We start from the raw sequence: 13,516 nt of genomic DNA on the forward strand, positions 1-13,516 counted from the left end.
CCCAGGGGAGGTTCACTGGGAGGACTGGGGACGAATGTTCTAGATCTGGCCTCATCTGGTAATTGGGTCTTCATTCTCATCATAACCATATGTGACTGATCCCTGTTGGCACAAGCGCTCTGCTTTTGGAACAAATTTATTAAAAACAAAGCAAAATAATTAAACACTAAGAGCCTATGAGAGTGCTGATCTCTGGTGACCTAAAATCAGCTTCTTCGACAATCTGATATGGTCTTGGGGTTGGGTTGAGGGTACATAGTTAAGTCAGGGTTCATAGGTAAGCCTTCCGGGAAAGGCACCTGTCCCTGTCCATGGCTGCTCAGCCCTAGGCAACTTTGTTGAGTGCCCAGTGGCCCCTCAGTGCCCTTCGGATGCTGTCACTGTCCTCCTTGGCCTTGCTGGGCCCCAGGCCCTCAGCCTGCCGCTCACCTGACTCCTCTTCCCATCATCCCTCTCCAACTGAGCCTTGTTCTGAGCCTGGAGAGCCCCCACCTCATGCAGAGCCTGCCTGCCTATATCACAGGTTATAAACCAAGCCCTGCTGGGCAACCGGAGGGCCATCGCCCAGCTGTTCATCAACCTCTCGGAGGCCACACTGCAGCAGGAGCTCCACAGCCACCGCCGCTGGCAGAACCTGCTGGACGCCTGGAAGGATCTCAAGAAGCAGGCCCTGGTGCAGAGTTTCAGGTCCGTGGCTGCCTGCCCTGCCTGCAGCCCCTCTGTAGTCCCCCTGGGAGGCCGGCACAGTAGGCCTGTGGCCCTCGCCCTCCCTTTTCTGTCGGGACTCCAGAGTCCTGCTGTTCTTCTGGGGTGGAAAATAAGTGCTTCTTTTCTTTTCAAGTCTCAGTAGATCAAAGGAGAAAGAAGAAATTAAAAATCACCACTAATCTTAGCACGGGGAGAAGCACAGCTGATATTTTGGTGTATTTCCTCCCAAGCTTTTTTAGACCCACACTGCATATGTCGCTTATGTATCTTAATTTTCTCCATAAACATGATCACATAAGCATTTTCAGAGCCCGGTACAAATTGTTTGAAAACATCCGTCTGATTATCTGCCCAATTTCCACACTACTGCTACACATAACCCTGTTTTACTGGGCTGGGGAGAATGAGGGTCCCTCAGGCTTTGGTACTTCCTGCCCTCTGGTATCAAGTTTCACCTCAGGGAGGGAGGGAGAGGGCCCATCTCCAGGCTTCTGCCGCCAGGTGGCCCTTTCGTTGATAGGGACACAAGGATCCTGAGGCTTCTGGCCAACAAACAAGGCTTTTTTTTGCTTGTTGGGCCAAGACGTCCGAGGATGCCAAAGGATGTCTGTCTGTCCGCCTGCATGGTGCATCTACAGCTGGGGGCCCATCTGTACACCTGAATTTCCCGTTGGAGATCGCCAGAGTCTGACACCAGGGAGGAGTACTGAGACCTGGATCCATCTGTACTTTCCCTGTGACCTTGATCAAACACTTGAATGTCTCAGAGCCTTTGTCTCCTTACACAAAGCAGACATGATGATGGGCCAGAGTTAGGGTTTGAGTAATGATCGAGATGCTATATGGAAAGTGAGTCGTCTGGGCCTGGGCCTGGAGATTGTTACAGATGTCAATAATCATCAACAGTGATGACAAGAGCTAACATTTATGGGGCATTTCCCCTGAGCCAGGCATGGTCTGAGGGGCTTTGCTTGCATTATCTTACTGGGTCCTTGTAAGTGTCAGGCAAGGAAGGTACTCTTTATAAGGTCTATTACAGAAAAGGAAACAGATTCAGAGGAGGGGAGGGACTTGCCCAAGGTCACAGAGCTGGCAGGCAACAGTCAGAACCCACACCTAGATCCGTGCCTGCTGGTCACATGCTCTTAGTGCTGGGATCTCCCTGGTGGCCCTCTAGTTCTTCTCTCTCGCCTTCCACCCTCCCTCCTTTCATCATTGTCCCAGAGGCCCTCAGTGGGGAAGAAGCAGCTGAAGGGTGTCAGGGTACTTAGATTCAGAATGTTCTCACCACAGGTCTCATTCCCTCTCTCCTTCTGCCCTGCCCCTCCTCTCCATGGTACCAATGCATCTGGATCCCCAGTGAGTTCATGGCCAGTGAGAGGATCCAGGCTCCTCCAGGTGTGAAGAAGGAGATGGAGAGCATGCTGAAGGACCAGAAAGCCCTGCAGCAAAAGCGGCTGGAGCATCTCTGCACCATCTGGTATGCTGCGGGGGGTGGGGAGGTGGCGGGGCTCCAGTGAGGGGTGCCGTGGGGGAGGCAGGCACAGTCCTCTGCATTGACCATTCTCCTGGAGCATCCCCCAAGCCAGGCCATTTCTTTCTAACCTAGTCCTGTGTTGGCCGCCTGGGCCCATGTTCTGGGGGCATTCCAGCCCCAAAGGCAACAGAGAACAGGATGTATTTGCTGGGGAGACAAGTTTAGTGTGACTGTGCCAAAAAACTTGGAAGGAAGCAGTGGCGGGGGCGGGGGGTAGTGGTGGGCAGGCTGAGTGTGGTGGGGAGGGGGCAGGTTCAGGGGCTGGACTTTCTCCTGAGAGCTGGTGGGGAGCAGATGGCTCCATCAGCCTCGCAGTTTGGAGGGTGAGTGGGAGCGTCTGAGGCTGGAGCCTGAGGTCCGTGAAGAGGCTTGCTGCCCTTGCTCCTGACGGGGAACCTGTCAGAGTCCAGGGCTGCACCCCTCAGCCCTGGGCTCACCCAGCTCTGACCCCATAATAAGCTGTTTGGTGAGGCACACAGTGAATGTGCTAGACCCTGGAAGCCCACTGCCTGGGGATCCTGTAGCATCCCGTCTCAGCAGCAGGACGGAGCCTGTGTGGTCCTGATGTGGAGGTACTTCATGTGCTGGGAGACGTTCCTCCTCTTCCTGTGTGCCTTGGTCCCTCCCACCCCTGCGCAGGAGCCGTGCTTATCTCCCCACCACAGAGCCAAAGTTCTCCTCAAAGTTCTCCTCCTGTGTCAGTGACAATTAGAACCCCACCCAGTCTCCCCAGGCCGACACTTTTCCATGCTGGTGCAAAATGAACAAGGTGGATAAAAATCTTCGCACAAGATAAAGCGCTTTTCTTGTTTTCTGTAACTCTACTTTTTCTGACTGAGTCCCTGTTTATGAAACCAGGCCAAACTCGGGTCTTTCTTGAGGTTGTAGCTATTGAGGTGAAGCCATGATTCCCCATGGGAAGCCATGTAAAGGGGTCTGTTCCTCTGTGTTTGATCCACCCAGTTGCCCTGGGGCAGCTGCCCTCACCTCTAGACAGCTGGCTACAGGAATCTTGAGGCTACTCTGCGCCCCTGTGGCCTCACACCCACGGAGCTGTTTTTCTCCTGGTATCTGGGTCTTAGCTGCTCCCCAGCCTTCCACCAGGAAGGAGGACCCAGGCTGCCCCTGCGAGGCAGCCGTCCCCTCTGCCCGCCCCTGTCCCCAGCCCCCTTCTGTTGGGTGAGAAGAAAGCCCCGGGTCCTCAGGTCTCAGCTGCCAGCCCAGCTCCCCTCCCCTGGGCTCTCAGCCCTCTCCCACCAAGGTTTCCCCTCCCCAGTGCTCTAGGCTCCCCGGAAAACTTAGATTTTGAGACAAGATCCAGAAAGATTTCCAGGCTGCTGTTCTTTCCACCCTGCCATATCCCGCACATAGGCTGTGAACACATAGGCTGGCTACCTGCCCGAGTGAAGGGAGAGACAGGGCCAAAGACAGGGGGGAAAATGCATTTCCTGGTGCTTCTGGCCCCTGCTGGGAAGGTAGGGTGCCTTCTCATCAAGCCCAAGGAGCTGTCTCGAGGAGCTACCTCATATGGGATTCCATACCCCATCCTCCCATAGCTCCAGGCCTTACTCCTGAAACCCCAGAGGCCTGGACCTTATTTCTCTGCTCATGCAGAGGCCCTCTGCAGGCTTGTGGGCTCTGATGTCGCAAAGCTGGGGGGTCTTGATAAGATTCCCAGGGCTCCCAAGAGAGAGTTTTCCAAAATCCTAGGAGTATTTCCGTGGATTTTCTTGGATCTGATAAGCATATGTGCATATAATTTTAAAATATTTTTTAATTCAATTTTTATTTTGGAGTGATGTTAGACTTACAGATAACTTAAAAAGATAGTGCACAGAATTCCTGTAGACCCCTTACCCAGTTTCCCCTACTATCATTATCTTAAATACAAAACAGAAATTAACTCACGCATTCCCATTAACTAGACACCAGATGATTTCAGATTTCACCAGTTTTCTGCCACTGTCCTTTTTCTGTCCCAGGATCCAATCTGGGACACAGTACTGCTCTTAGTATAATGTTTAGACTTGAGATTATGCTGTGCAAGTCTCGGACTTATCTTTTGCTCTTTACCATCCCACCATAAGTAGGGAGCCCACGGTCATCCTGGGTTACACATCTTGTCCTAGTATAATTATTAATAGACTCCCTCTCTTCATTGTCAAAGATGTCCTGGTTTGGACGATACGGTATAGGGTCCTCGTTGTATGTATCTTTCCATACTGTTAAACACCACTCCAAATTTAGTGGCTTAAAGCAATAAGCTGTTTCTCACCATTCTGTGGATCGTTTCCCACAGGATGTTTCCCTGGTCTGGGCTGGCCGGGCTGAGGCTAGATGGTCTAGAATGGCCTCACTCCCATGTCTGGAGCCTGGACTGGAACAGCTGAGGCTTCTCTGGTAGCAGAGGCAGAGATACCTGCAACAGGAGAGAGAAAGGGGAGAACACAAGCTTTTCCACCTCATGGTCTCATTTGCTAAGGCCTCATTGGCTAAAGAAAGTCACGTGGCCTGGCCCAGCCCAGGGGTGGAGAAATAGATGGAGGGGAGCAGCTAAGGATATTGGCCAGTTTTTCAATCTGCCACATGATCTTCAGTGACTTCAGAAGAGAATGCACAGTGCTTTATTTAGACAGAATCCAGTTGTTGGATATGAAGTTTGTTTATGATTTTTTGAGTGCTTATAAACACTACTGTTAAGCATGTCTTAATGCATAAACTTTGTATGCATTTATATTGTTATCTTGAATTCGGTTTGTAGAAGTAGGCAAGTAGGCTTCCTTTGTCCAGTCATGTAAGCCTTTTTTTTTTTTTTTTTCTATTAAGGAAATTTAGTTTCTTTTCTTCCTCCTCCTGCTTCTTCTTCTTTTCTTTTTTTTTGGGGAGGGGGTGGAGGGAGAGCGAGAGCGCACATGTGCACAGGGTGGGGAGTGGGTGGGGAGCGGGTGGGGAGAGGGAGAGAGAGAATATTAAGCAGACTCCACACTAGCTCCATCTCATGACCCCGAAATCATGACTTGAGGTGAAATAAGGAGTTAGGGACTTAACCAACTGAGCCACTCGGATGTCCTTGGTTTTATTTTCTAAGTAACAGACTTGGTAATATTAATAGACCTCTTATGAGTTATATTTTTGGTACCAGGAAGTCCCCAACAAGCCAACTATTTCTTTGATATTAATATAGATACCACATAATACTGGGGCCACGTGCCTGAAGATGCTACCAGTTCTGGTAAGTGAACGTTCTATACAAGCATGGCTTACTTGTCCTATGTTCCTTCCCCAGTGACCTTCTACCCCCCAATTACAGCAAAGCTCAGCTGACTGAATGGCATTCTTCTCTCAACTCCCTCAATAAGCACCTTGGTGAGTGAGATCTATGGGATGCCACCTGGGTCTCTTCAGAACCCGTTCAAGTAGTAGCCAGTCATTTAGGTGAGAGCCCGTCATAAACGCAGGAGTGGGGCACATCCCCCTAGAGGAGGGAGAGAATGCAGATGCAAGCATGAGCTCTGAGGGTTCACATAAAATCTCCCAAACCTTGCATGGTAGAGCCCACAGCTTCCTGGTCTCTTCCCCATTGGCAGCCATGCCAGCCACACTCTGATCCCTTAACCAGCAGGAAGCCAGAGGGATGGCTCTGATGACCTCCTGTGAGGACAGCTTGGGGACCAGGCCCTGGGCATAGGAGATACCAAGCATGTGGTCATGTAGTCAGAGAGACTTGGGTTTGACCCCCAGCTCTGTGCTGTTCCAGCTGTGTGACCTTGGGGAAGGTGCAGCCTCTCTTGGCCTTGAACTGCTCCTCTGTAAAATAGGGATCTCAAGAGGAGCAATAAAGGTACCTACCTTGTGGGGTTGTTGTGGGAATCACATCCTACAGTCCAGTCGTCCATAGTTCAATGCCTGGCTTACAAGAGAGACTCAATAATAAATGGTAATGTTTAGAAATGCTCTATATCAAGGGTCCTCAAACTCCCACCCATGGGCCCCTGCTTGTTTGCAAGTAAGTTTCATTGGAACACAGCCCTGCCCGTTTGTTTCCATATTGTCTCTGGCTGCCTCTGCTCTACAGCAGCAGAAGCGAATAGTTGCAGGGCACCTGGGAGGCTCAGATGGTTAAGTGTCTGCTTTCGGCTCAGGTCGTGATCCCAGAGTCCTGGGATCTGCCCATTCCCCCTTCCCTGCTTGTGCTCTAGTTCTCTCTTTCAAATCAGTAAGTTCTAAAAAAAAAAAAAAAAAAAAAAAAAAAGGAAGAGTAACTGCAACAGAGACTCTATGACTGGCAAAGCTGGCAGTATCTACTATCTAGCCATTCATAGAAAATGTTTGCCAAGCCTTGTTCTAGAAGACATAGGATATTTCGATTTCCTTTGAGGCTTACAACAACCTGGTAAGGTCAGTAGTGTCATTGTCTCCCTGTGATAGAGAAGGACTCAGAGGTATGGAGAGATGAGGGATCCTGCCCATGGTCACACAGCTAATGAAATCACGCTTGAATTTGATCTGGGTACTTCGGTTAAGAGTACCCACCGTTGCTCCCAGGGCTCTCAGGTTTAGAATTGCAAAGGTATTATAATACCAAGGTACGAGCCCCAAGACTCTCAATAATAGCAATGACTGCCATTTAGCAGGCACCTGCTAGGGACGGGAGTGGGCCTGGGCCTCAGTACACAGCAGGATGGCTCCTTGGGTGTTTCCCATCCAGGGTGGGGGTCAGGCCATGCAGGGTGTTACAGCGGAGAGCAGACAGGTGACCAGCATGTTTCTGGGCACGCAGCTCGGTTATGGGTCAAAGGAGACCTTGCGGGGGAAGTGTTCTTCCAGTCAAGAAGAGCAAGGCAAGAGGTGGCCAAACCCAGTTCTGAGAGGAGATTTTCTAGCAGGAAGAATAGCATGCGAGAAGGCTCAGGTGCAAGACAGAGCTGAGGCCTTTGGGGAAAGGAGAACATCGCAGGAGAGGCTGGAAGGTGCCCGGGGCCCAGACCAGCCAGCCTCGTCGCCATGTGGGGGAGGCTGGGCTTTCTGTGGTTGGAGCAGGAACCCAGGGCAAAGTTCTGAGCTGGGAGTGATGAGGTCAGAGTGGGAAGAGGTCAGAGGGGTACAGGAGTGGAAGCACAGATCACTGTGACTTCAGGGGATGGGTGGGGACGTGCTTGCCAAGGAAGATGCCCTGAGGCTGGAGAAACCAGCTTTAGAGCTTCTCCTTGTCGGTTCCACTACATACCTGTTCTCCCCCCTCCTGTGTCCTGCATCTACCCAGCTTCTATCCACCCTGTCCTCCTCCTCAGCCCTCATCCAAAAAAACAAACCAAACCAAAACAAAAAACCTGCTGCAGAATCTTTGTGCTTTCAGTTTCTAGGACTTCCAGGAACATTAAACCTCAACTGCTTGTCTTAGACACCAAGAGTCACACAATGAGTTTATTAGAAAGTGGGAAACAGTAGACGGGGAGGAGAGAAAAATCAGACACCTTCTGAGTGTTCCGCCAAACCTTGCACTTCTTAGGGAATTAACCACAGATGTGATCGGTAAACTCTCGTTAATTTGCACCCTTGGTATTGTTTTATGATTTGGTGCAACCCTCTGAAAGCATTTCATTAGCCTTGACATGGAGTCAAGAATCAGGGTCAGAATAGATTCGGAACAGATAAAGGCAACTCCTCGTTCCAGGCCCTTCTCTTGGGGTGTCGTAGACTTTGGAGGAAGGGGATCCCAGCCCCTGCTCGGAATCGAGACCATTGATCTCACCTTAATTATCTTCACTGAGGGGAGAAGATGCCTCCCTTGCAGAGGGTAAACTCTTTCTAATGTCCCCTCTTCCTCCTGGAAGAGCAGCTGACATGTTTTCTTTCTGCCCACGGAGACACCTTCCACATAGACTGCATGATGCGGATCCGCCTGCAGTACGAGAAGACGTGGCAGGAGTGCCTGGCCCAGGTGCAGACGTGCAAGGTGGGGGCCCTTCCCGCCCCGCCCCGCCCCTGCCCTCCTCCAGTCTGGATTACCCCCCACCCCCTCTGCCCGGACCCCTCCTCCCCAGCTTTTCCCACCTGTCACTCAGGGTGGAACCCAGCCTGACCTCCTCCAGGAAAATTTCCCAACCCCATGAGGGCAGTGATACACTCTGACCACGTCAGCCTTGACCATCTGTACCCCTTACAGCACTTGACATTGATCCAGGGCAGGTCGGACCAGGGGATTATTTCCAGGGCTTCACTTCTGTAAGTGAGTGCAGCCACTGCTGTCACACCCAGCCCTCTGTCCACCCTGCTGGCCCCTGTCAGAGGGTGAGATTGTGGGTCCCTCACAGACTACTTCCATGACAGTGCCTGCTTTTTTGGGGTACAGGAAGATAACTTGAGCAGAATGCCCAGATTATCCCCTCCTGCCTCCTGGCTCCGACAAGTTCCTCCTCCTCCTCCCGTCATGAGTCTGTACAGCTTTTGTTCTGCCCCCGAGACTCTGGGGTGAGCAGAATTCACAGGGAGCAGAGTGCTTCATGGTATCAGGCAGGGTCCAGTGCTCTGTGGCCTTAGGGCCAGCAGCGTACCTCTCAGTCAGGTTTTTCAGGGTGTCAAGCCTCAGAAGTAAAGCCTGGAGGGAGAGAAGGGTGGCAACCTTTGCTCCTAGGCCCTAGGAGAGCCTTCCCAGCACCATGCCCCTGAGAGTTTCCTCCCTTCATCCCTGCTGCTGCCTGGGACCTCCCGAGGAGCTCAGGGGCCCTCAATGCTGAGCCTTGTGCCCATCCTACTTCTCTTTGTCAGGCACAGCAGGGGCTAAGTTGAAGTCAGCACACACCCCAAGAGTGTCTTAGGCCTGGCAGGAAGGGCCCTTGGTATTCCTATTCAGCAGCATTGGAAGCATACAACTATAGACAATTTTTATTTGGGGAGATTGGTTTATATTAGATTTTGTACATAAACCAAGGCTTTATTAATATGAAGAAGGCTGCTTTCCAGCTGGCATAATAGGAATTCAGTTACAGGAAGTAGGAGCCCGTCTGACTTGCAGCCGCACCGAGGCCGTTAGCATGGCTGATTATGTCTCTGGCATCTGCAGGACGACAGTTCTGAGTTCAGGTCACAGCCCCCCACTTGCCAGATGTGTGGCCTCCAGCAAGTTCCTCCGCTTCTCTGAGCCTTGGTTTCCTCGTCTGTCAAGTGGGGCTAAGTGAGAGAACAGGGATAGTGCACAGCGCCTGGACTCCGTGGGCCGACCGTAAAGATGGACCATCTCTACCGCTGGGGGTGGGGTTTCCCCTGAGGCTGGGTGAGAGGCAGACCTCAGGGGACAGGGCCAGGCCCCGAGGTGAAGCCCTCCCCCCATCCTAAGCCAGGCTCTGCCCTGGTTCCCCTCCAGAAGCAGCTGCTGGACTGCAAAGCCTTCACTGAGGAGGAGGCAGAGAGCCTGGTGAGCCCATACTTCTTCCAGATGGTGGGCGAGCTGCAGAGCAAGGTGGAGGAGGAGCTGGAGCTCTTGGATGTGCGTAGCTGGGGACCTGCACAGCTGGAGAGGGGGGTGGGTGGTTGGGGGGAGCGGTCACCTGGAGTGCCCCGCTATGAGAAGACCAGAGTCCAGGGGCCCCAAACTTTCTTGTCACCAGTGAGTCCATTTCCCCGGTCCTGGCCACCCCTCTGGGGTAGTTCTTTGCACGGGGTGCTCTGGGCTCCCCCGTGACACCCCTCCCACTCTGCTTCCCAGTGACAGCCGTGCTGCCCAGGGCTGGGGTAGCGAGAGCTCCTCCGAGCCCTTGTCAAGTCTGTGTGCCGAAGGGCCACAAGGAACAACAAACCCCTGCCCCAAGATGCTTAGGATCAGGACCTGGGTGGGGAAACATTTTCTGCTAAGCGCTGGATAGTAAAAACTCAGGATAGTTCCCTGAGGCCTGTCAAGTCTCTGTAACAACTTCTCACTCCGTTCTTGTCACACAAAAGACAATTTTATTTGTGAACACTGAAATTTGAATTTCATATAATTTCTGCATCATTCGGTATCTTTGTCTGATTTTTTTGTTCAGCCATTAAAAAATGTAAAATTAGCTTACCTCTCAGGGCCACATACATAAAAGGCTGAGGGCCAAATTTAGTTCTTAGACCAAGTTTGCTGCCCCCTGACCCCACTGAGAGCATAAAATACAACCACGAAATGGGGAGAGGTGAGGATTTAAAGCCAAGAATGGTGTTTGGCTCAGATGCTAAGAATCAGGGAACTCCAAAGAAGGAAACCTGCCCAGGCTGAGATGGGCATGGCCTGCCTGAGTACCCAGGCTGGTGTCTGGGGCAGCTCCTGCTTTCTTCCAGGCCCCAAACCTCCCCTTCTTCCCACTAGTGACTTCAGTGGATATGGGACAGATCTAGAGATGGGACATTGGGGTCAGCCAGACTGAGGGCATGGCTTTGGGCAGACCAGAAGCTGTTCCAGAGGAGGGAGAGCCATGAACCAGTGTGTGACCCAGGAAGATGACCCCAAGGGATGGTGCCCAGGCAGTGATGGCGGGGCCGGTCATTGGAGAAGTGGGGCCTCCACTGGCTGGCGAGGGAGCCCTGTGATGGGGGTGGCCTTCTTCTCCCCCTGGGCCCATCGGCCTTCAAGCCCCCTTCTCTGGGTTCTGCCACTACAGATATCCTTCGAAGGCCTGGCAAAGCAGACAGAATGGCAGAGCTCAGATCTCTTCAGCTACTTCCAGGAGGCCGTGCAGCTGTGGGAGGCACATCAGAGCGCACTGTCGGTGCTGGATGTAGAGCTGGAGAAGAGGATGGAGCAGCTGAGGCAGAAGCGCAGCCTGGATGAGAAGGTGTGGTCTCTTGCCCCCCAGAAGCCCCTGCGGGGATGGAAGCGAGGGCCGCACCCAGACAGTCAGCTGCAGGAAGGCTCTGCTGGGCGGCCTGTAACCTCAGATGGCATTCATATTACAAAAAACAAAAACAAAACCAAAACCAAAAATAAAACAACGCACCATATTTTTCATAGAGTAAATAAAAGTTAACCGCAAACTTATCTTAGATTCAAATGTAAAACCTCAAGCTATAAGACTTACACAGATGGAGAAATCAAGGCTCCCTTTGGTCATGGGCTAAATGGGAATAGGAGAAATCCACCTGTTAGGTCTGGGCTAGTGATGGGTCCCTGGACCCAAATGTGTCTGTAAGAGAGTGTGCATGAGAGACAGACAGACTGGGGTGGGGTGCGGAGCTTCTACCTATGGCAGTCACCCCGTGCCCACAGGAGATGAGCTGGGCCCCCACCCCCCTTGCCTTCACACAGTCTAGGAAATGGAGGGAGACACCCAGCATCTGATTTTAAATACAATTGGTTCAAGGAGAGCAAGGGCCAGGCACCATGGGAGGGGGTGGGGGGTGGCCTGCTGAGGCTGCGTGGGTATAGGGACGTGTCCCGAGGAGTCCCATCTGAGCTGGGTCTCCAGGGATGTAAAGTAGACAGAGAAGAACATTATCGACAGAAGAGCCCAGAGCATTGAGGGTAAGTGTGGTAGCACACTTGGTGCCCCCTTTTCTAGGAAAAAGCCCTGTGTTTGCCCTGAGGCACCTGCCCCTTGGTTCTGGTGGTAGGGTCTCCGCATGTCACTCACAGGCACTCGGTGAGTTTTGAGTTTTGATAACTCACATCTGCTTCCTTGTATTTTGGGGGTGGCTGCCAGGCCCTGGAAGCCCGCATGGATAAGCTTTTGGACCAACTGAGGCAGCAAAGCGACGAGGAAACACTGAAGATTCACCTGGAAAAGGCCAAAGATTTCCTAAAGAATATGAAATCCAGGTAGGCAGACCAGATCCCAAAAGACAGAAGGGAATGGCCTGAAATTCATCTTCAAGATCAGAGGCTGCCTGCTTAGGACCCCAGGGTATGCTCAGCGAGCTCAAGATTAAAATGTTGCCTCTAGCTTTGGAGAATGTCCTAGTGGTCCTTCTAACACAGAAGCTTCCAGGAAGAACTTTCCTCTGAAAAGTTTATGGAAGAAGATTTCAAGGCCATGTAGTTTAAAGGTCAAGAGCAGGGGCCCTCCCACTACCTTTTCAGATTTTAAAACATAGGTTCTTTCTTAAAGACAAAAAAGTTAACCAGTACAAACGTAGAAATTTCCCCCTCATTCCTGCCCACCTCGTCTTTTTCATGGGCATGTACATTTATTTATGTGGATATAAACACATATACAGTGTTTTTTCAATAAAGGTTGACTCATGCAATGCAAGTAGATCTCTAACTGCAGATAGATGTCCATTTTCTAATGACCAGAATTCATCAATATGGGTGCTTCATAATGGTCTAACCATCCCCCAGTTGATTAGCTCTTTAAGATTGGTTCCAGTTTCACAGTATTAAAAACAGTACTCTGTGAACTGTCTTGTATCTTTGTGCCTTTATACAACTGATTCTATAGGGACCATTCATAGAAATGACACTGCACCGCCAAATGGTTGCAGTACTTAGCTTGAGTACTTAGCTTCTGAAGTGTATCTTGAGGCAGGTAAATCACCCCCCCACCCCATCCCCCACCCCCACATTCAGCCTCCTCTCCTTATCTGGGAGACAGATAAAGCCTGATCCCTGGAGCATTAGAGGTTTGATGGGATCATGTAGGTAAAGTTCAAGCACAGGGTTAGGACTGTGGACAGGAAAGGGAAACACATGTTATAACAGAGAACTCTCCCGTGTGTGTTTTCCAAATGTTCTACAAAAAGTGTGTATTCCTTGTAGGATCAGAAAAATAGCAAAACAAACCAAGGATTGCCAAAGCGAAAGGAAACTCGGGCATTGGCTCTGTGTGGCCCCTAGCTCATTTCCCAGCGGCCTGGGGTGTGGCTCTGGGTTGGGGTCCCCCCACCTCAGTGGAGCTCCCCCCCTGCTTTAGCCCCCCTCCTCCACTCCCCTCCCAGGTATGAGTGTTTCCACAAGCTCCTGACAAAGGAAGCGACGGAGTACCCAGTGATCATACTGGAAGAACTGAACTCCTACAGCTCCACCCTCAGCCAACACTTCTACATTCGGGAGATCTTTCAGCAGGTATGGAGAGCAGTGCAAACACACAGCCATTCCCGGAGAAGCAAAGAGGAAAGGGTATCTTCTAGCTCTGATCTGCCTTCCCTTCCATACCTTCACGAACCCCTTCTCAGTCAGGACAGCAAGCGGCAAGAAGCCGAAGGCGTTTCTAAAAGAGACCTTCTCTTTCTTAGATTAAAAGGGGTTGAAGGGCTCCCGAGTTCAGGCCTCAGGCTTGTATGGAATTATGAAGAAAAGACGATTTTCTAGGA

General features: G+C 51.4%; 1 protein-coding gene across 7 annotated transcripts in view; it reads left to right on the top strand.

Annotated features, from left to right (window-relative positions):
* The window catches only part of CCDC180 (coiled-coil domain containing 180), a 68,352-nt gene that overhangs the window by 15,567 nt on the left and 39,269 nt on the right, over positions 1–13,516 (top strand). For all 7 annotated transcript variants that reach the window (XM_082694920.1, XM_082694926.1, XM_082694924.1 and 4 more), the window contains 8 exons: positions 524–687; positions 2,069–2,188; positions 5,532–5,611; positions 8,113–8,201; positions 9,609–9,731; positions 10,870–11,043; positions 11,908–12,023; positions 13,142–13,268. In XM_082694920.1, coding sequence (XP_082551046.1) covers positions 524–687; positions 2,069–2,188; positions 5,532–5,611; positions 8,113–8,201; positions 9,609–9,731; positions 10,870–11,043; positions 11,908–12,023; positions 13,142–13,268 — 993 coding nt within the window. The remainder of the gene's footprint in view (positions 1–523; positions 688–2,068; positions 2,189–5,531; positions 5,612–8,112; positions 8,202–9,608; positions 9,732–10,869; positions 11,044–11,907; positions 12,024–13,141; positions 13,269–13,516) is intronic.

This window comes from Mustela nivalis (assembly GCF_964662115.1).
Source record: "Mustela nivalis genome assembly, chromosome: 13".
In the NCBI taxonomy this organism is placed as follows: domain Eukaryota; kingdom Metazoa; phylum Chordata; class Mammalia; order Carnivora; family Mustelidae; genus Mustela; species Mustela nivalis.